Source organism: Halichoerus grypus, chromosome 1, assembly GCF_964656455.1.
Source record: "Halichoerus grypus chromosome 1, mHalGry1.hap1.1, whole genome shotgun sequence".
Lineage (NCBI taxonomy): Eukaryota > Metazoa > Chordata > Mammalia > Carnivora > Phocidae > Halichoerus > Halichoerus grypus.
This window is the reverse complement of record NC_135712.1, coordinates 6,487,682-6,508,692: the sequence shown is the minus strand read 5'-3', so window position 1 is coordinate 6,508,692 and position 21,011 is coordinate 6,487,682. Positions and strand designations below refer to the sequence as shown.

The following is a 21,011-nucleotide window of genomic DNA, read 5'->3' as shown; positions in this document are numbered from 1 at the left end:
TGGCTGCAGGATGAGAGGGAGGGGAAGGGGGGACACGGGGGCGCCGAGGCTGGTGCTAAAACAGGCTTCTGCGGAACTGCGGACCTGACGGAGGCACCCAGGAGTAGCGGGAGCTGGTGCACTGGGACGCTGCGTCGTGCCCCCACAGAGACGGGTGTTCTAGGAGCCCCAGAGCCCAGACGACAAGAGATGGGAAGATGGCTTCAGCTCCTTGTTCAGCAGGACCGAAAGAAGATTCTAGAACACGGGGGAAGCAAGCATGTTTGTCGACGGAAATAGAACATCCTAGGGAGAGAAACAGAATGAAGGTTTAATCAAAAACCTAAGCAGATCATGAGTCAAAAGCAGAAACAGTTTTGTGGCTATAACATCTAAAAATGTTTAAATAAAAAGGACCTCGTATCTTAAAAGTCCAAAGATTTCTGTGAACTTGCAGTAATAACTGCGTGGCCTTTTATCCCTTCCTCAAGATACCTTTAAAGTTCACTGCAGCAATGAGGATTCAACGTAAATCATTCTGTTTCCTTTGAAATAAATACACTCTGAGCTATTTTGGTATGGGTCATGTTTAATAATGGTTTCACAATGTGTAGACACGAATACACGAACAATCTCACGTTTAATATTACGAGATTGAGCAGACGGCCAAGTTATTAATATGTGGTTTCAATCCAGCACTCTGGCCTTTTGAGAACATGAGGCGGAATTTCTGAGTCATCGCCAGCAAGGCTCATGGTCTGGCAGCCACATGGCAACCCAAAACACAGGTTGTTTTGTTATAAACATCAAAGGCCCACATCTGACCCAGTGGAGACCCCAGGGTTCAGAGTAACGCAGATCCATGTGGGTCTCAGAGTCCAGCCGCGAGGCCTCGGGGGTGCCCGTGGACCCCGCCACAGGCCTGCAGCTCACGGACGGGGCAGGCCAGGGTGTCCGTTCATTCTGGGGCCTCTGCCCGGGCCCCGTAGCTCTCGAAGTTGGAGGCCTTCTGGGACTGGAGAGAGAACCCTCGCCTCTCTTGGGACAAGCCCAGAAGGCGGCGGGGACTGGGCGTGTCTTGACTGGGCCTGCTGTCGGGCCTGTGGGCCAGGCCTAGCGGGTCATGCCGTCTGGATTCTGACTCCATGCCCTGGGACGGCCGCCCTGGCGCTTCAGCAGCTCCTGGCCGGGCCTCACCGGGCTCAGCCAGAGGAGTTCACATTCCCAGAAGACACTTCCAAATACCATTCTGCGTCTAGAGCACAGTTCTGCCGCCAGTTCTCGGATTTCTGGTATGTTCCCCTCAACTAAGCGCCCGCTGAGATCCTCTGCCCGGCAGCTTTCTGTGCAGTGGCCCACACAGCCTGTGATTTCCTTGCCAGCATGACTTCCCTCAGGGACTTGGGCCCTGCTCTCCTAGCCTCCTGCCCACAGCTCTCCAACGGGCACAGCAAGAAACAGGTTCCAGACAGAGACTCGAACTCGGACGAGGAGAGCCGGGTGTGGTGCCAAGTGCACACTGCCCCCAGAAGCCTGACGTGGAACAGACCCCAGCTCAGCAGCTCCGCCTGATGTCAGTCTGCTCCGTGCCCAGGGCCACCTGCTGGGACTTGAGATGTGGAGCTGCTGAGGCGGGGAACTTGGTTCTTTCGGATCAGTCCTGTCCCTGGCAGGCTGAGCCATCTTTGGTCGTGGGCTTTCCGGTCTTCTGGATGGTTCCAGCTGTGAGGCCCTGGAACCTTGCATTCCCCAGCCTCGGGTGGGTAGTTTTGCAGGGAACGCTGAGCCGGGTGCAGCAGAGCTGGGCTGAAATCCACCCCTCACCGGGGTCTGACCCTGTGGGACTCAAGCTCCTTAGCGCCCTTGTTTGTAGAATAGGCTCTTCCTCGGCCTGTTTCAAGGACGGCGTCAGATGACAACCATAAAGCTGTCTAGGCAACAAGTATGGCACAGTCCTCTGCTCTGTGGTCAATCGCAGTAGCTCCTTCCCAGGATGCAGTCCGGGCTGAAGGGGACTAACAGCATCTCCAAATGGCAACGAGGCTGGCGAAGGGAGAGCGAGGGCTAGTTCACAAGTCCGGTCCTTTTCCTGAATAAGCGAAACTGGCATTCATGGAGTAAGTACACTGGCCCGGCTTCCGTGGAAACCCTCCCCTTGCACTGCCTCCCGCAGATCCGCTGTAGTGAAACCAGACGGCACGAGTACACTTGCGGGCAGCTCGGGCTCACCTTGGCCAGATGCGCTAACAACAGTCACACTGATTCGACCTCCATCCCCTCCTTTCCTTTCCCCAAACACTAATGGAGAGTGTCATTGCCTGGGATTTTCACTAGACAAAGCAGAATTTGCACAGAACGGGGAGGCCAAGGCTCCAGGTGTGGCCATGATGGAGTTTATTCCAGCAGCTTCAGAGTTAAGTAGGCCACCAGAAGGAGGCCGCTGCTACCTCACCTTCAAAAACGTCAGGGGTGGCCGTGTTTAACGTGAGGGGTGGAGCCCAGATTGGATACCCAGCTCCGAGCTATCCGGGTAATTAAGGAGCCACACAGCAGGGGCAGGTAGGGCGGGCTCCTGCCCAGGCCTCCCCTGCGCTCTTCTGGAGAGCGACTGGCCTGGAGAGCCCCAGGGGCACCTTGCAGACTGCTTCCTCCCCCGCCCTCCCCAAATGAGCAGGACTCCAGGCAGCCTCAGTGCAGACCCTCTCTCTCCATCCCCCCTGCACACCCCCGTCCTCTCCGCGCCTCTCTCCAGCCCAAACCAAGATCTCCAGACTTGCATACAGTTCACAAATGAGCGTCCATCGGCATTAAAGAGAGACGTCAGCATTGTAGGTACCCACTTGTGTTCATACCGATTACTTTTCTCCAGAAACCACCGCCATTCAAATTGGTGACTTATCTGCATGAATGTAATTGTAGATTCTATGCCGCTAAATAATTACTGATGTCAACTGGAAATGAATCTCAGTGCAAAGTGAGGAACATAAAACACACTCAACCAACCCGCCGCACCGATAAACCCAACCACTAAGCATCTCCCCCAGCAACTCCACTCCTGGCCTTGATAAATCGCCAAGAATCGTGGTTCTCGAATGTGACATGGAGTGTTGAGAAGGAACGGAGAGCAGTGCCTGCCGGTCACGCCTTCCTGGCTGCACCGTGAAGTCGGGGTCTCTGGGTGGGTGTACACAGGGGTGTGTACGTGAAGTACCCTCTCCTGTTCATCGAAAGCATTTTTCTATTTTTATACTTACAACCACCCAACCACATAAACAGGTCAATTCTTCCTCACTAAACAGATGAAAAATGGAACCTGAGGGAAGAAACATTTACTGCACACTTACATTAATTCAGTAATTTTCCTTTACCTACCTGCAGTTTAGAGATGAGGAAACTGGGACTCCGGGGGCCACCCGGCCTGTAAGGGTCAGCCTGAGAGTTGCTCTTTTCCAAGGTTACTCTTCCTCTGTGACCAACTAACCCTCATGGTGACAGAAGGCTCTAGCTCCAGACTGGACCCCAAAGTCACCACAGGGCTCTGCAAACACATTTCTGAATGGATGCAGACCTTTCTGCAACAAGAATGCTTCAATTTCTATCACCAAAGTGTGTTCACACGCGCCCTGCCCAGGACTTCCGACGCTCACGAAGGGGGGTGCAGAGTGTCCTCACCCCACCTACGAACACTGTCAAGAACAGTAAGCAAATGTAAGCAAACTGAATCTAAAAGATACGAGTACGTTGTCTCCATCTGTAATATATAGGTGGGTGCGGGGTGGGCTAGATGGGGGATGGGCGTTAAGGAAGGCACTTGTGGTGAGCCCTGAGAGTTGTACGTAAATGATGAACCACTGACCTCTACTCCTGAGACCAATAGTGAACTGCATGTCAACTAACTAGCATTTAAATAAAATAATAGTAATAATAAATCTGTAATACACAAATGATTCCGTAACTTATAGAGAGAGAAAGCAGCACTCCTCCACTTTACCACTGTAGAATGCGTTTTCACTGACCGAGTGCGGTGCGTGGTCTTCTGCAGCAGGGTGGCTACTTCAGGCTCATGACTCACGTCACCTTCTAGCAACAACAGGCCCCCCGCAGCCGAGCTCGCACCTCCACTACAGTTAACCCTGCACCAGGGCCCGGAGAAGTCTGCACGAAGAGCCTGCCTGGCAGATATTACTGAAAAGTGATGAGATACACATTTCTTTTTGTTTCATTTTGAGCAAGTATATAACTTTGTTACCTGATCAACTTTTACCCACACAAAAAACCTGAAGAACCCATAAAACACAAACTTTTCACATATTAAGAATCACCAACAGGGACACCTGGGTGGCTCAGTCGGTTAAGTGTCTGCTTTCAGCTCAGGTCATGATCCAGGGGCCTGGGATCGAGCCCTGGGGTCGGGATCCCTGCTCCCTGCTTGGTGGGGAGGCTGCTTCTCCCCCTCCCTCTTCCCCTCCCCACCTCCCCCAGCTCGTAGCTCTATCTCTTATAAATAAAATAATAATCACCAACAAATAACTTTCAGGTATCACAGAACTGTTGCACTAAAGTAACTCTGCTTACATATTACTAAAACCCATTATCTGTAGGTTTTTAAAATTTTAACTATATGAGTATAAAATATTCAAATAAAACAACACTCCCCCCTAGTGGATGAAGAAAAACATCTGGCTTATTTCAGTTGTCAAGAGTACCACCGTAAAAAAGGAACCAAAACGATAATGAATTTAAAATAAGTTTATTCTGTTTGCATACCCATAAAATACCCCCTTGGAAAAAAAAAAAAAACAACACAACAACAAAACCATACACACTGCTCCCCTTGAAGGAATGGATGGGTAATAACTTTACAAAACGATCTTTGGAATCATGTATAAATGTTGCTCTGAATCTCATTTGTTGTCATCAATTTCTTCAGTATCTCTGTGCTCTGGGGAATATTCTGGAAGACGAGAAGAAAGTCGTCAGTTGAGTGGGACGGAGAACACGGAAACCCCGGACCCCCTGCAAGCCCTGCACTCAGGACGTAGCCAGAACGGCGCGCAGAGAACAGGCCCTGCCCTGACTCTCCCTCGGGGGGTAGCGCACCCGGGCACCTCAGCGCTTCAGGACGCCCAAGTGTTGAAGCAGGTGAAACATCGAAGCCTGCCCTCCCCTCGCCCAGAACTCTCCGGGGCTGCCTCACGGCCCCCACGGCCCTTCCGAGACCTCTGGCGGGAGGTGACCCTCCAGGCCGGCCTCTCTCCGCGCCCAGCTCGGCAGGCGCTCGGCTCTGAGCCGGCCTCGTCTGCGCTCCCTGCGGCCACCTCACGTCGGGCTCAGGCGCCAGTCTCTCCTCAGATGGCGCTCAGCCCACGGCGGGGTGCTCTCCTCCGCCCAGCTGGCGCGACAGTGGCCTGTGCCACCGCCAGGCCGTGGCGCTCACGTGGCTCAAGAGAAGTCCACGTCGGTGGCCGCACGCCCCCCTCAGATCAACAGACTGTGAACTCAGGACGGCCACGTGTGCTCCCGTCTGAGACGAGCGCGCTCCTCGAACGGCCGCTGCACCCTCCGCCGTCATCACGTTTACAGGAAGAAACGAAGGTACCTCCATCTCCCCTTCAGAGAATACCCCTAAAAGCTGCGGTGGACCTCGACGGCACACGACGATTTCCAGTCGCCAGAACGCGCGCGGCGCGCCGTGCCCCCCCGGGACAGAACAGCCGTCAACCACGGAAGCAAACCCACGAGCAGTACGCGCTCTGAGAGCCACGCGACCTACGAAACAACTCAGCCCGTCAGAAAGCCTGGCCGGGACTCCAGCTACCGTGAAATCACGCCTGAATTACACGAACTTAGTTTGAAGTTCTACTCTAACTAACTCACCAAATGGCTGGGAATGCTTTCTCCTGTATGCCAGGTACCCGATGACCTGGGGGTACCCAAATGGGTCCACATTCCCACGGAGCTGACCACCTGGCAAGCAAACTGATTTAATGAGACAAGTGCAATGAGCTACTTCCAACAGAACTTGCCAGAAAAGCTGTCTTAACACCAACGGTCGTTCTAGAATAAGACAGGACTCCCACTGTGGAACGCTGCTGTCGTCTCTTCCCTGTACGAGAGACGTTCCTACCCTTTCAGCAAATCTCTTAGGGAAAAGACAGGAGCTCCTAAACCACCTGAAATCACAGGCAAAACTTTTTGTGTACATGTTCCAGTATGACTTTTTCTGGTGAAAGAGCCCAGGGACACACACACACACGGAGCGCAGGAAACAGGTTTATCTCGCCTTCACATAGCCAGTCCCATGCAAAATTAAGGAATAAACGTTGAAAATTTGATCCATGCTGTGCTCAAAAATGCCTTCTTAAATATTACAACCTTCCAAATGAATTAGTTACAGAAACTTCCTGAACAGCCCAACCACCTTCCTACACAGCCATCTGGAATTTATATCAATGCGCTGCACTGATCTACCATGAAAAAGCATGAACAAAACATTTCTCCAGTTACAGAAGTACATCTAAAAGAGAAGGTGACAATCCAATTCCAAGTGCCAGATTAGAAAGCTTTACTTTGAGAAAAAAGGATCTCTAAGCGTTCCTTAAGTTTTAAATCAGTACCATAAATTTACCATTTGTTATTAAGTTTGTTATAACTCAGGTGTTAAGTCAATGAGCTAAAACCTTACCTTAACCAAACCTTTCAAGCTTCTGGAAGAAAGGATAGGCTTAAAAGCTTCAACTGTGATTAGGTCTAACTTCATCACATCAGTATAACACAAGTACAGAACTGCGGGAATCTTCCACACTTGACAGTAACTCAGAACTATGAATAATACAAGGAAAGAAAACACTTAAGTCTTCTACTGTATAATTTTTAAACTAAATACCGCTAAATAACAAAGGCTACTTTTAAAAGTAGTTGTCTCTATTGCTTTCCTTAAAGTGTTTACTGCCATATCACACCACTTATGATGCATACTTTCTTTCAAAGCCAATTTATTTTCGCTAAGTAATTTCTTGCTTTTGCAAATACTGCTTATTTTGCATTTCCTGAATATACTGAGACACATCATAAGTAACTACAAGATTAAAATTTCGCTGAATATAATACAATAAATTAGCCACTTATTCCAGTAAACTTCACATTTAAGGGGGAAAAACTTACTTATTAACAAATAATTATATTAGCTACCGAAAAGTAAGGGACAATCTCATCTTGATGTGATGCTAGGGTATAATTAGTAACAGTAATAAAAATAAAATATTAAAGAAACTCCAGATTCAGTATCTGGAAACTTCTATCTTGACAATTAAAACATACTTTATCAACTTTCATGCACCAACAATTTACATCTAACATCGGCTTGCATGATGTTATCACAGACCAAAAAGAACCAGAGCAACTCTGCAACCTAACACTTACGAACTCTGAGCTGCTCTCACATCGTAACTGCGTGTGTGGACAATGTCAGAACTCAAATCAAACACAACATACTAGCAACAACAAATATTAAAGTTTAACAGCAATACATTGGTATCAATCATTAACGAACTACTTTAAAAAGACCTCTAATAGTCAAAGTAATAACCAATAACCAATAAAGCACTAGCAAGATACACTGTAAATGTTACAAATTTTAATACCACCTGCTGCAGGAAGATCATGTACGATATTTGGTTGTTCCAGCAGTGAACAGCATGGAGGCTCTTTGAAATTCTGTGTTTTTAGGGCTTTCAGAAAAGGAGAATGAAGGCTGCTAATAGATTCTGAAGTCTTATAGTCAGTAACATGTCGACATGTGAGAAGAGTTACTTGCATATTCTTCCTTGCACAAGAGCCAAAGACCTAAGGCAAAATTGACCTCAAATTAAAATACACACACAGTTTTGTTACAGAACAGAAACATTTCTCTAGCTGTTTATCTAACACCATTCACAGTAATATCCCCCCTGGAGAGGTGGTGGAAAAGAGAACACATCTGCTGTCCCCTCACCTGGGTTTGATCTTGGGTCTGTCACTTCCTGGTTTGCTGACCTTTTCTAAGTCACTTTCCTCAGCTGTGAACAGGGGACAGTACTACCCACCTAAGGGGGCTGCAGTGTGCAGTCAATGAAGTCAGGAAGAAACGTAGCCAGAGCAGCTGTGCTAACACCAGGACTGGCTTCCAGGGCAAAGCAGCTGCTGGACTACGAGATCTCTTCTAATACAGACATTTCTAAGAACACCACTTTACTTGCAAGCTACATTCAGACTAGCAGAATATCAGCAAAAGGAAGTGATCCCCTTTCTCTAATCCATGTGTTGACGTGTCCAAGAACACTTTAATAAAGATGTTTCTAAGCTGCAAGGTGCATTCATAATAGTGTTGTATCACTGCAGTATTTCTTAAATGCATTTTTTAAGTTATTTTGCTTATAGGCAAGTTTTAATCACTCTAGACCTTTATCCTCTCCTAAGTGTGTATTTCATGAAGTTCCAAGGACCCTTTCCAGCTTTTAAAACCTATGGTGATGTAAACAAAACAAGCAGCTATTTTTTTTTTTAAGGAAAAAAAGTAAACTTTAGGCCACTCCACCTTGTTGGGAAGTATTTTACGAAAGAAGAAAATGGCTATTTCTAATAATAACAACAGAACTACAGATTTTACACATTATTAATGATTTCTAAGACTAATTTCATCATCTCACAGCTTTGTAAATAAACACTAAATAGTTAACATCAGCAGGTACATCCCATTTAAGAAATACAACATTACTCACAAAGCCTAATTTATCAACCTCCCTAGAACACCCACAGACTGAATTCACACTTGACCACTCTGTTAGACTGTGTGTGTTTATCAGGATTTTGTGGATGACATGAACCAAACAGTAGGGGGACGCAGAGTGTCCCTAAGGAAAAAAAAATACTGATTAAAGTTTTTAAGTTCTGGAAAAGAAAAGTCCCATAGTACAAAAATAATAAAATTTTTTTTTTTTTTTTTTAGATTTTTTATTCATTTATTCATGAGAGACAGAGAGAGGGAGAGAGAAGCAGAGGGAGAAGCAGGCTCCCAAGGAGCAGGGAGCCCGATGCGGGACTCGATCCCAGGACCCTGGGACCATGACCTGAGCCGAAGGCAGACGCTTAACCATCTGAGCCACCCAGGTGCCCCAATAATAAAATATTTTTGACATTAACAATCATCCTACTTAAATTAAAAAAAACACAAATTGGGGCACCTGGGTGGCTCAGTTGGTTAAGCATCTTCCTTCAGCTCAGGTCATGATCCCAGGGTCCTGGGATAGGGCCCTGCATCGGGCTCCCTGCTCCGCGGGGAGTCTGCTTCTCCCTCTCCCTCTGCTGCTCCCCCTGCTTGTGCGCTCTCTCTCTCTCAAATAAATAAATAAAATCTTTATTTATTTATTTTTTTAAAGAGAGAGAGCTGTTCCCTCGGGGACACAGGGCTCAATCCCAGGACCCTGGATCATGACCTGAGCCAAAGGCAGATGCTTAGCCGACTAAGCCACCCAGGTGCCCCTAAATAAAATCTTTAAACACAAACAAAAATTAACACAACAGTTTCCTACCCTTCGAGACCTGAGGAAAGCTAAGGGCTCTCCCTAGAAAAATACACATCAGTACATAACACAAAATCACGTATATGATTGTGAGAAGGTCCACAGACCTTCTTGAATAACTCATTTAATAAGATGTATTTAATAACTTTTAATAAATGTTTCCAAGTATGCCAACCTGGTTTAAAACAGGTGTACACCAAATTTCTTATTTCTAATTAATTTAATTTTAATACCTAAACAAAAATACACCGAAGATTTAAGCTCAAATGTTGCTAAGATATATACTTGAGACCTACTTCATTTAAAAATAATATGCAGCTGGGGCGCCTGGGTGGCTCAGATGATTAAGCGTCTGCCTCTGCCTGACTTCAGCTCAGGCTGTGATCTCCGGGTCCTGGAATCGAGCCCCACGTCGGACTCCCGGCTCACTGGGGAGTCTGCTTCTCCCTCTGCCTCCCCACCTGCTCGTGCTGTCTCTTTCCCAAATGAATAAATAAAAAAAATCTTAAAAAAATAATAATAATATGCAACTGCCAAAATTATGATTATTCTCTAAAATTCCTAAATTCTTCACTGAAAAATATGTTTTATTGGGCACAAAACATGCACAATTTTCCCACAAAATGAAGCCTCAATTAAGCCATCCTAATTCAAGACAAATGGACATAATATTTTGGAATTTGGAGCAAGTAGCAGCCAAGTGCCAACCCCCTGAACGCAGCTCACACCTGCTTCCTGCCTCACAACCCTGAGCCATCACCAGCCTGCATGGTCAGCACTGCCATTTTGCACCCATGGCCATGACCCTGTTCTGTTTCATGCGAGTAGCTTGTTTTTCGTTCAAACGTAACAATATGGCAGCTGGGAAGAATCCAACGGTTTTATGCTTCTATGACCTATAATCTTCAGCACATTTGTTAAATGAGTTATTTTATTCTTTATATTCTGTAACAAATTCCTAGGATATTTTTAAGAAAAAAACAGGGGCGCCTGGGTGGCTCAGTCGGTTAAGTATCTGCCTTCGGCTCGGGTCATGATCTCAGGATCCTGGGACTGAGCCCTGCGTTGGGCTCTCCGCTCAGCGGGAAGTCTGCTTCTCCCTCTCCCTCTCCCTCTGTGCTCTCTCTCTCAAATAAATAAGTAAATAAATAATTTAAAAAGAAAAAAGAAAAAAACAAATACTTCCCTGCTTCGGTATTTGGCTGTGTAGGCTCAAGTGTTAAGACACGGAACCCTTAAAAAAAGGAGCTCACCAGTCTTCATTTCTCTCTTACCTTCTCCAGCCACTGATACTGCTGATCTTCAGCAACATAGCAACTGCACTGACAGAGGAGGACCTGGAAAATCCCATTCCAAGTTTTTGGTCAGGTCAAAGGAATTTTACACACACTCTGAACTACCACCATATACACATCATTTGAATCCTAATATAACCTTTAGGTAACACTTGTTTTCTGAATTTGCTATTGGCTTATTTATTTATCTTTAAAACTTAAGAATCAAACCACTACTGGCAGTTAACAGAAGAATAAAGTACATGTTAATGGAGTGACCACAAGACACTGAATATACTACCAGTAAATGCTACCAGAATCTTCTTTATGACACAGGAATGACACCAGCCCTGCTGCCCTCCTGGGGGTCACATACCGGGAAGATCAAACACAAAATAAATGTAAACACTATAAAACATAAGCATTGGGGCGCCTGGGTGGCTCAGTCATTAAGTGTCTGCCTTCGGCCCAGCTCGTGATCCCAGGGTCCTGGGATCGAGCCCCGCATCGGGCTCCCTGCTCCACGGGAAGCCTGCTTCTCCCTCTCCCACTCCCCCTGCTTGTGTTCCCTCTCTCGCTGTGTCTGTCAAATAAATAAATCTTTAAAAAAAAAAAAAAAATATATATATATATATAAGCATTATACAAACTCTAGGTGCTAGCAGAGTGAATGTCAGCCGGACAGCATCTCAGCCCAAATGGCATTGTGAAACGGTACTAATGCCTCTGAAGACGGTATTATTTTAGAAACCAAGTTCCAACCCATATGCTCAAAGTGAAATAATTTGTAATGCCACGATGCCATAAAAGGTTGGATTCCTGCTTATTAATGCTCATGGAGTGATCTTATCCACAGAACTCAACAATGTCTTCTATTAAAACATTGCCAGAAATGCTAACACTTAATTAACCAAAGGAGGCACAGAAGAGAAAAAAGGTACATGGGGATGGAGAATAAGAAAAAGACAGGACATGTAATTAACTACACACGTAGGTTGTGCATCATCAAGAGATATCTAACTAATAAGTGGTACGACTAGAAGAGGTGACAGAAATTTCTCCTACTGGACCTTCACAATCTATTCTAAAGTACAATCTTTCCAACTAAAGATCAGATCAAAAACATGATTAGTTTCATTCTTATCTCCTATAAATGCTGGATGTGCATAAAAATCCTTATGCAAATTTAAATAACTTTGGATTACATGTTAAAAAAAACAAACTAGAAGTATTAAAAAAATCAAACTTTACGGTTTACAAGGCTAACATTTTGGTCCTTACCTTTTGAAATAAGCCCCACTATAATATTAGGGACTTAGTGGTTTCTGCCATTGTTTGAACCCCTGCGCTGGCCCGCGTTCAGGAGCTCAGCAGCTGGAGAATGCTACTGTCAGACAAGCAGGTGCAGGGACTCAGCACCTGCCTGGCCACCTCATCTGCCTGACCCTCAAATCGCCCACTATGCTGTGTTCGCCAAATAGACCCAAGATTAGGATTCGAACGAAGAGGACACAAGGAATCACTCCGCATCAGCTACAGAACGACTTTCAGGACTTAACAAATCAGGTTAGGGTAAAAGCTCGATGTCAAGAGAATTATGCTCAGAATGCATAAAGCATTCATTTGTTCAACAAACATTACCTGAGTTTCTAGCACATACTAGCATTTGCTAAATCCTGGGTATCCTGCCACAAAGGAGAACTCCCTGCTTTCACAGAGTGAACACATTTTTGCACATTTAGAGTTACCAGCTGAAATAATTTTTTGAATGAGCAAGGTGTGAATGCCTACCGTCTATGGTTTTTTTCTAACGAAGTTATTTCAGAATTTCCTAGAACTTTATCAACACACTGTGTATGCCACACTAATATTTATATAAATAACAGCACTGCCTGCAGGCACAATTCGTCAGCACAAAAGTAGATATAAAGGAACATAAAATTCAAACGAACACCACATGAGTGATGCCTAAACAGCTCTCTCTGAAGCATCCAAGTCCCACGTACCGAGGGACTCGATTTCAGATGATAAAACACACAAAAGGCCTCTGCAGGGGACAGATGTGTAGTGTCCGTTGTTCTACACCATTCATTCCAGAGTTTAGCACAGCCAACTTCTTCCCAGACTCCTGAATTCATAACAAATGACGACAAAAATGCTGTGAAAAACAATTCACATCAGTTAGTGCCTGGTTCTGCAAGCTGCATTTTGTACAATCAGAAATGATTTCAAGTAATTCTAGAATTTGAGAACTACAAGAGCCATTAAGACCACTGACCTTACCCTGCCATTTTGCAGAAAAGGAAACAGGCCTCACGAAGTTAAAGGCCATGGCCTAAGTACAACTGGTATGAGAGGCAGGAACGGAGAACACAGGTTTACTGCTGGGCTTTACTGCACTCTCAGAAGGTAACACTTGCGGGAAGATTGTAGGCCGGGAGAACTTTATATAAATGACTCAACAGTTATTTACCATGTACTTACTATGTCCTGCAAGCAAGGGCTACCTGACGGGGCAAGGGATCGGCTTCCCTGGAGACCCCAAATGCTCGCCCCCAGAGCCTTGCACCAGCTAAAATCACACAGGTTTGCGCACCTGCTCGTGTACACGGTCCCAGCTGAACTCTGCACTGCTCTCACGTTAACCTGTCAAATGGGAGTCATATATGTACAGACCTTCAAACTTGAGTGCTCAAAAATGTTAGCGACCATCACTACTATTTTTAGAGCTCTCCTCCTGCTCTCAAAGGAGCCTGTTAATTCAGAAACATTTAAGAACCACTGGCCATGTACACATGCCACCTCTGCTCCCCCCCAAGTCTGGTCCAAACAGGCCCAGGAGTCTGAGGAAATGCAGATACCTGAACACACTATAAACCCAGTTCCTGGAATTTACAACTTCTTGAACCGAAGCACACTTCCTTTAAATCTTATTTTTAAAGTTTATCAAAAAGACGGTATCACATGAGCAGGCACAGATTTTACTCAGATACAAATTCACTCTGCTATGACTTTTTCTAAAAAAGTAACAGACATTTGAAGTATGAGGGAAAGAAATAAGTAACAAGGGATTTTGTTTTTTTTTTCTTTTTAAAATTTTTATTTAAATTCAATTAACATATACTGTATTATTAGTTTCAGAGGTAGAGTTCAGTGATTCATCAGTTGCATATAACACCAGTGCTCAGTACATCACGTGCCCTCCTTAATGCCCATCCCCCAGTTACCCCATCCCCCCACCCACCGCCCTCAGATTTTGTTCTTTCAATCTAACACATTTCTACTCACCTACTGCATTATTTCCTATAGCAATTATGAATTTGGAGCAAGGATATTTTTCCAGCAGAGAAACTTCCAAAGATGTTTTTGTCTGTCTTCGAAAGAGCCGCACCTCCCTAACACAAGAAACAAAAGACAAAACTAAAGCAACTTAAGTATAATTAGTACCGTATTATGAGAAAAAGGATACCAGAGGCATGATTTTGTAATAAGCAATATGCACGCTTTAATTTCATAAAGAATGTAATTATCATCTAAAGGGAACAACAGATTCAGGCAACAATAACAGATAAAACCATCCGATGCAAAATTCATGGAGAACTCCACAACGGAGATCAGGCTGTCCACCTGACCCACTGCCCAATCTGAGCATCCCCCAAAGTGGCACAAATGGGTACCGTGTGCAGTAAGAAATGGCAGGTACCACCTTCCCGCCAGCAAAATACTGAACTTGCATCTGACCACGCCTCCAAAAGGAACATCCACCTAGGGAATGCTGGTAGGGACACCAGGTTAAATCAGACAAATTTAAGAGTGTGGGACACCCTACAGAACAACAAATCTCAGCAGGGGTGAGAAGGGGCTGCTCTAAACGACAGGCAGCTCAAGAGTCAGGAAGTCTAAAAGTAACGTGTGCGCCTTGATTCTGATTTACACAAACTCACCGTAAAACCTCATGTTTGAGACTCCCGAGTAAGTCTGGACATGCCTGGCTACTAAATGGTATCAAAGATCGTTTATTTTGTTAGGGCGATAATAGCATATACAAGAAAACGCCTACATCGTTTGAGGTGCATTCTGAAAAATGGAGAGGTGAGAGGCCGCGGTCCCTCGGACTCAGAGGTGGTGGGGGATAAAATACACGCGGCGAAATCGTCACAACTGTTGAATTTACTGGGTAGGGGTGAAGGGTCATTTTACTATTTTCTCCAATCTCTTTTTTTAAATTTATTTATTTGACAGAGAGAGAACAGGAACACAAGCAGGGGGAGTGGGAGAGGGAGAAGCAGACTCCCCGCGGAGCAGGGAGCCCGACGCGGGGCTCGATCCCAGGACCCTGGATCATGACCCGAGCCGAAGGCAGACGCTCAACGACTGAGCCACCCAGGCGCCCCTCTCCAATCTCTTTTTAAAGAGACGCGTTATCCACCTGCTACGGACACCGAGGCTAACGGAAGAGCGGGGCGGAGGATAAGGCTTTAAGAGAGCTGTCTTACGTCCACGAAGCAGGCACGCGAGGCCCGCCCGAGAACCCGTTATGCGGGCGCAGGACGGCCCCCAGGTCCCCGCAAAGGAAGCCCTGGCGGCACCCTCGCCGCCGAGGCCGCAGCAGGCCAGCGCCAGCCCGCCCCCGCCGACCGGACCTCACCTCTTCCGAGCCAGCTGCCGCCGGACCTCCCTGTCCTCGGCCGTCTCCCTCCTCCCCTCTTCCTCCTCCTCCTGGTCCTCCGTCCCAGCTCGGCACGGGGCCTTTACCACCTCGCCGAAGAACGTGGCCGCCATGGCACCCCCCACCCCCGTCCCGGCCGGCCCGCGGCGCCCCCGCACGGCGCATGCGCCCCCGCCCTCAGCCGCGCACCACCACGTCCCCTGCCCCGCCCCCGCGCCCCTAAGCACCGCCCTCACGCCACGCCCCCGCGCACGCGCGCCGGGCCCCTTCGACCGCGCCAATCCCGAGCGTCTTGTCTCGGAGCCTGAGCCCGCGGGGACACCGAGAGGTCGGATGACTGCGGGCTAGAGAGGCCAGCGCGGGGCGGGGTCCGGAGCGTCCTGTCCCGGCAGGTGACGCACGGAGGAGAGGAGCGGGGCTCGGCCGCCGGCTCCCGGGAGAAACCAGCCCCGCTCCCCTGCGATCCTTCACCCGCTGTCCGTTCCCCTTCTCCGGCGGGGCGGGGCGGGAGGGGGGCCGTGCTGCGGACCGAGGGCGGGAAGAAACACAGCGCTTCGTGGTGGTATAAAATGCAACTTTTACTCTGGCAATAAGAATTCACATTTCAAGAGCTGATGGTTGTCAAGCCGATCTGAAAGAGTTTAGGAGAATGCACAAATAGTTACTTCTTTTTTAAAACGTGGCCGTTTCCCATACAAAGTTTATTTTCGCCTTAAATAGCCTTTCATTACTAAGCAAGTATGCGCTTGTTCCCGAATCGGTTCTCGTCGTTAGAACGCGCTGGAAGACCGAGTTCGCGGAGCCCTGGGAGCAGGAGGGGGGGACCGCGTGCCAGGTTCACGGGCGATGTCCGGATTGCCGCGAAACGTAAAACCCGCTTACCTCGAGAACACTGCTTACGTTTGGGAACACTGCCGGTAAATACCTACAAGGTGCTGTCAGGCAGAACCCCTTGAGGTATTGAAAAGAATCTCAGAAAGCTGCTACAAATACCTTGTTTTTAGATGTGGAGAAATAATATCAACAGAAGCATGTACATTAAGTCCGTTTTCGCAGTTTTACATATTACTGCAAAATGAAAATTTGGGTTTTGAAGCAAAATTTGAACATTTAAGTATAAACAGTATGACCAAATTGCTATGCAGTGAGAGCTTGGGAAATTTTGCGAGTAGTTAGCAAGATTACCAATGTGATATTTTTATGCTACACTGATACTCGGGTTGTTTTATAGAATGACTGAATTGCAGAATAAAAAGGATGTTTGGCTATCACTTTGTCTTAGTCCTTTTGTCGAATAAAGTAACTTGTCATTTTTACCAGTAAAATTTACCGCGATTTGATTTCACAGTTACATTATGAAGAAGTCATTTCTAGAAAGTTGATTAAAATTATGAGTAGGGTAATAATAATACATTTGGCCTGTGATTTAAATTCTGCGTACACTTCAGAGAGAGTTTTACAATAATGTTAAGTTTTAAGCAAATGCTTATTTCATGCCGTTACAATAAATTTTGGCCAAGCACTTCAAAAAAAGGCAAATAGATGTTCAATTTAAATACTAAACCAGCAGAGATTCCGTTATGAAAGAAGGCTGGTGACACCTCCTCAAGTACTGACGGAAACTAACACCATCACAGAACATCGTAAATTGAAAACAAATTCTTTGATTACATTGAAATTGACAAGAAATTTTGCATAAAAGAGTCTTAACTGAGACTTAAATATTTTCATTTTATGGTATTTGTTGAGGATATAACAGCCCCAATGAGAAATTTCTATAAAATTAAGGGTAAATATGGGAGTGGAAATCGGTTTAAACATTTCATTAGCAATCAAAAATCAAATCCCATGCGCCTAAAAATATTAGCAGTTTATTAGGAATTCTTCCTTTTCTCACCTGTACTAGTAACAAGATACTGGTATCGGTATTTCAGATGAAAGTATACCATAAACAGAGCAAAGGACACAGACTCTGTAGGTTAGAAATATTCTGGCTTATGCTAAAGAAAAAAAAAATGACAAAAAGCCTTTTTTTTTAAGCAGACATGCAACCACAAACTTCTCAAGTAATCTAGACACTTGGCTCTATCTGTATAACCAAAATACATGCATTACATTAGTCTTTTAATGAAAAAGGAATAGAAACCCTTAGTTTTCTGTATTTTACTTTTTCAGATTTACACATGCAAATCATATATTAATATTCACAGATATTTTTAAACGGGAAAACAACTTGCTTCTAACAACTCATTTTTCCAATAGCATGTCACTATGTTAAAAAGATTCAACAGTGCATTCATTTAATCTGGTGATCTTAATTTCAACAAATACCTGTTAACAAATTAAACCTCACTGCAAAGAATTCTTTATAGTATCAAGATCAGATTTTCTAATCCTAGCAAAGGCCACAATGGAAGAGCCCACACATGCTGTTGTTAAAGTTTGTTGTGATGAGATTGTAATTAATTTGCTCAAAGTGTACATAAAGCACTAATTTTTAAGGTGCTGTAGAGAAACATAAGAGGATGTCACTGTACCATCCAAAAATATGACTGTTTTGATCTTCATCTATACCTTTTATTTTCTAACTGGTTAAAACTAAGACCTTGCCCCATAATGAGGCACATTTTGGCATCTCTGTAAATGCTCTTATGTGCAAGTAAAAATGAGGAAAAGGAGTTGTGATAGTCACATTCATAGCCTTCATAGAAAAATATATATTCCCTGAATTAGTCATATCAAGTGGTCACCATTCGGTATGAATTCCAGTATTATAAACAAAATAAGACATTAATGGATTTTCCCTAATTGCCTGTTTCCCACACTCTGTTTCAGAACTCGACTATCAACATCCCCATCATTGAATCCTCAGGTCCTTCTAGTTTAAGTTGTTTTTGACTTTTGAGGTTGTGAATTCTAGGGACTGGATCTTATGAAAGTATTTGCTTCGCTCAAAAGTCTATTGGGCTCAGTGGCACTTCTCTTGAAATGTGCCTACTTTTTCCCCCTCTTACTGCAGTAATGACACACCGTAGCCGTGCTGGTCTGAACCCTTAAAATTAGCATCAGGTTGCGATTTTGACTTTTTTTTTTTCAGTCCTTGAAGTTTTTGCTACAGACCCTGTACACTTCCCATTATTTTTTTCCTCTAAGGAATCAAGAGATTTCTTGAAGGCCCTTCCTTTCTGAAAAGGAACAATCTTAGGACAGGCCACTTGTCTCTTCTCTCCACCTCTCTGTAGTGGGTGTCTGTACCAGGGACCACTGGAAGGAAGGCTTCCTCCCACTGTGACCCGCTGGATTACGGCTTTTAGAAAATTCCCCGAAAAGGAGCCAACAAGGGATTAACTTTAGAGCTCGAAGCAGAATGCAACTGCCGGTTTACTTGTGGCCCCTGATCCCACTTAATACATTCCCATAGTAACTATTGTGCTTTTGCTTTCCAGGATCTGAACCGCCTGAAAGAAAGCGTTTTGCTATTCATATCTTCTAGCTCTTTTTCACTGTCAGAATTTATGGTGGTATCATCCTCTTTATAAACACTCAGTAATTTTTTCTTAGCCACATCAGAAGCGTTTCGATGCGGCAGCTTTCTGCAGCTCTTCCTAATCCAGACATTTTCTGGTCCTGAAATCGTTTCCTTGAGATTACTCATTATTTTTATTTTATTTGCAGCCACAGCGGCCCATCTGCGGAGAACTTTCTCAGGCACCATGTTTGCTGTCAGAGTTTCACTAGGCATTTGCACTGCAGCCTTCTGATTATGCATACATGTTCTCATTTTTGTATTGGGTTCTCTGTCTCTAGGAACAGATTCTGAAAAACGAGTGAAAGTTCATGTAAATGCAAAAACCTTGTAACACAAGATTTTACTACTACTTACAATTCCTCAGTAACACATTCCTAAATAATAAACTTAAAAGTTACTCACATGGCTAAATAAGTAAAAAACTCAAGTGATTCTCATCAGGGATACTACGTGTTCTTGACCTTGATAGAACCTCCCATTTCCTTATCAACAAAAGGGAGTCTTGAGTAGTATGCCACCTGGCATACTTTCTAATCTGCAAGGACAACTGCCACTTAGAACAGGATCAGACTGGTGAGAATGTATCTTCAGCATCATAAAGCACTAAATTCTTGGTACCATTTCAGATTTCTCTGTTGAACTACTTTAGGATATTCAATAGGAGTTCTGAAATAATGTTCCTAGAACCTCCAAGAGAAGGCAATGCCGTCGTGACTCTGGACGCGGCAACAGCTCTGCCTCAAGAAGGTCCTTGAAGTTTGAATTCCAACACCTTTAGTCAAAACAAACATGAACCAGTAGAGAAGAAGGAATTGCCTATTCATTTTATCTAACTAAAATATGGTTTTATTTTATTTTTTTTTTTTTAAAGATTTTATTTATTTATTTGAGACAGAGAGAATGAGAGAGAGAGAGCACATGAGAGGGGAGAGGGTCAGAGGGAGAAGCAGGCTCCTTGCTGAGCAGGGAGCCCGATGCGGGACTCGATCCAGGGACTCCAGGATCATGACCTGAGCCGAAGGCAGTCGCTTAACCAACTGAGCCACCCAGGCGCCCCTAAAATATGGTTTTAATCCTAGATCCATTTTTCAAATATTTGAGCATTTTTACATAACTGGAATTATTAAATCCTGGTTTCATTATTATTTGAATAACAATTTTCCGAGCTAGGTATAGGCCGGGCATCCAGAGGATCAGGATAAAGAATCCAAAACAAACTAATTCTATACATGTTAACTCTGGTTGCTGTAAGAACGAAGAGGTGCAGGGGGGCCGTAAGAATACAGTCACAGGGCAAGGAAAGCTTCCTTTGAGGAGTGTTATTGGAGCTGAGAGCTAGGAACTGTGGAAGGATCCACCGAGCAGGACTGAAAGTACTCTGGAGAGGCAATTTTCCAAGTGTGGCCTGAGATCCATCCCAGTTGTGCTGAGGAGCCCCATAATGTTGTGCCCACTACTCCAAGTTTACCAGCTTAGGTGGGCTCAAATCAGTTTTATTCTGCCAATGTCTCAAAGCCAGATTTTCAGATTTCAAATACAGGATTAATTAATGCACTCCTAGGCTTTTTGAAAGTTCACACAATGTCACTTCACTTTTACAAAAGATCTACCTGGTTTTGCTAACTGAAAGAAACAGAAGAGGATTTCACTTTTATTAAAAAAAAAAGGGGGGGGGCGCGAGGGTGGCTCAGTCGGTTAAGCACCTGCCTTCGGCTCAGGTCATGATCCCAGAGTCCTGGGATCACGTCCCGCATCGGGCTCCCTGCTCCGCGGGGAGCGTGCTTTTCCCTCTCCCTCTGCCTGCTGCTCCCCCTGCTTGGGCTCGCTCAAATAAATAAAATCTTTAAAAAAGGGGGGTGGCAAAAAGCTCAAATAGTGCTTGGTGTTGGTTTTGCTGAGAGCCTCTACAGAGGCAGCACACAGCTTGAGCGCCAAGGGCGGCCCACCAAGTTCCTCCCCCTGCTGCCAGAGCTCTTGAATGGTCTGAGCATCTGGGCTTG

General features: G+C 45.3%; 2 protein-coding genes across 3 annotated transcripts in view; both read right to left on the bottom strand.

The window, feature by feature from the left end:
* Window positions 1-4,713: 4,713 nt before the first annotated feature.
* PSMG1 (proteasome assembly chaperone 1) lies at window positions 4,714-15,647 on the bottom strand. 2 transcript variants are annotated; one of them, XM_036072654.2, is made up of 7 exons: window positions 15,462-15,646; window positions 14,102-14,208; window positions 12,820-12,971; window positions 10,814-10,876; window positions 7,626-7,824; window positions 6,665-6,801; window positions 4,714-4,933 (listed from the first exon to the last, which is right to left on the bottom strand). In XM_036072654.2, exons 1-7 carry the CDS (start codon window positions 15,593-15,595, stop codon window positions 4,859-4,861), a joined length of 867 nt encoding a protein of 288 aa, XP_035928547.2. In that variant the 5' UTR covers window positions 15,596-15,646; the 3' UTR covers window positions 4,714-4,858. The 2 variants fall into 2 exon arrangements, with proteins under 2 accessions (XP_035928547.2, XP_035928548.2); XM_036072655.2 differs by lacking the exon at window positions 10,814-10,876 and having other exon boundaries at window positions 15,462-15,647.
* A 395-nt stretch (window positions 15,648-16,042) lies between these two features.
* Window positions 16,043-21,011, bottom strand: part of BRWD1 (bromodomain and WD repeat domain containing 1) — a 118,038-nt gene continuing 113,069 nt past the window's right edge. Inside the window, exon 42 of the mRNA XM_036072653.2 lies at window positions 16,043-19,298. Coding sequence (XP_035928546.1) covers window positions 18,907-19,298 — 392 coding nt within the window. The 3' untranslated portion in view covers window positions 16,043-18,906. The remainder of the gene's footprint in view (window positions 19,299-21,011) is intronic.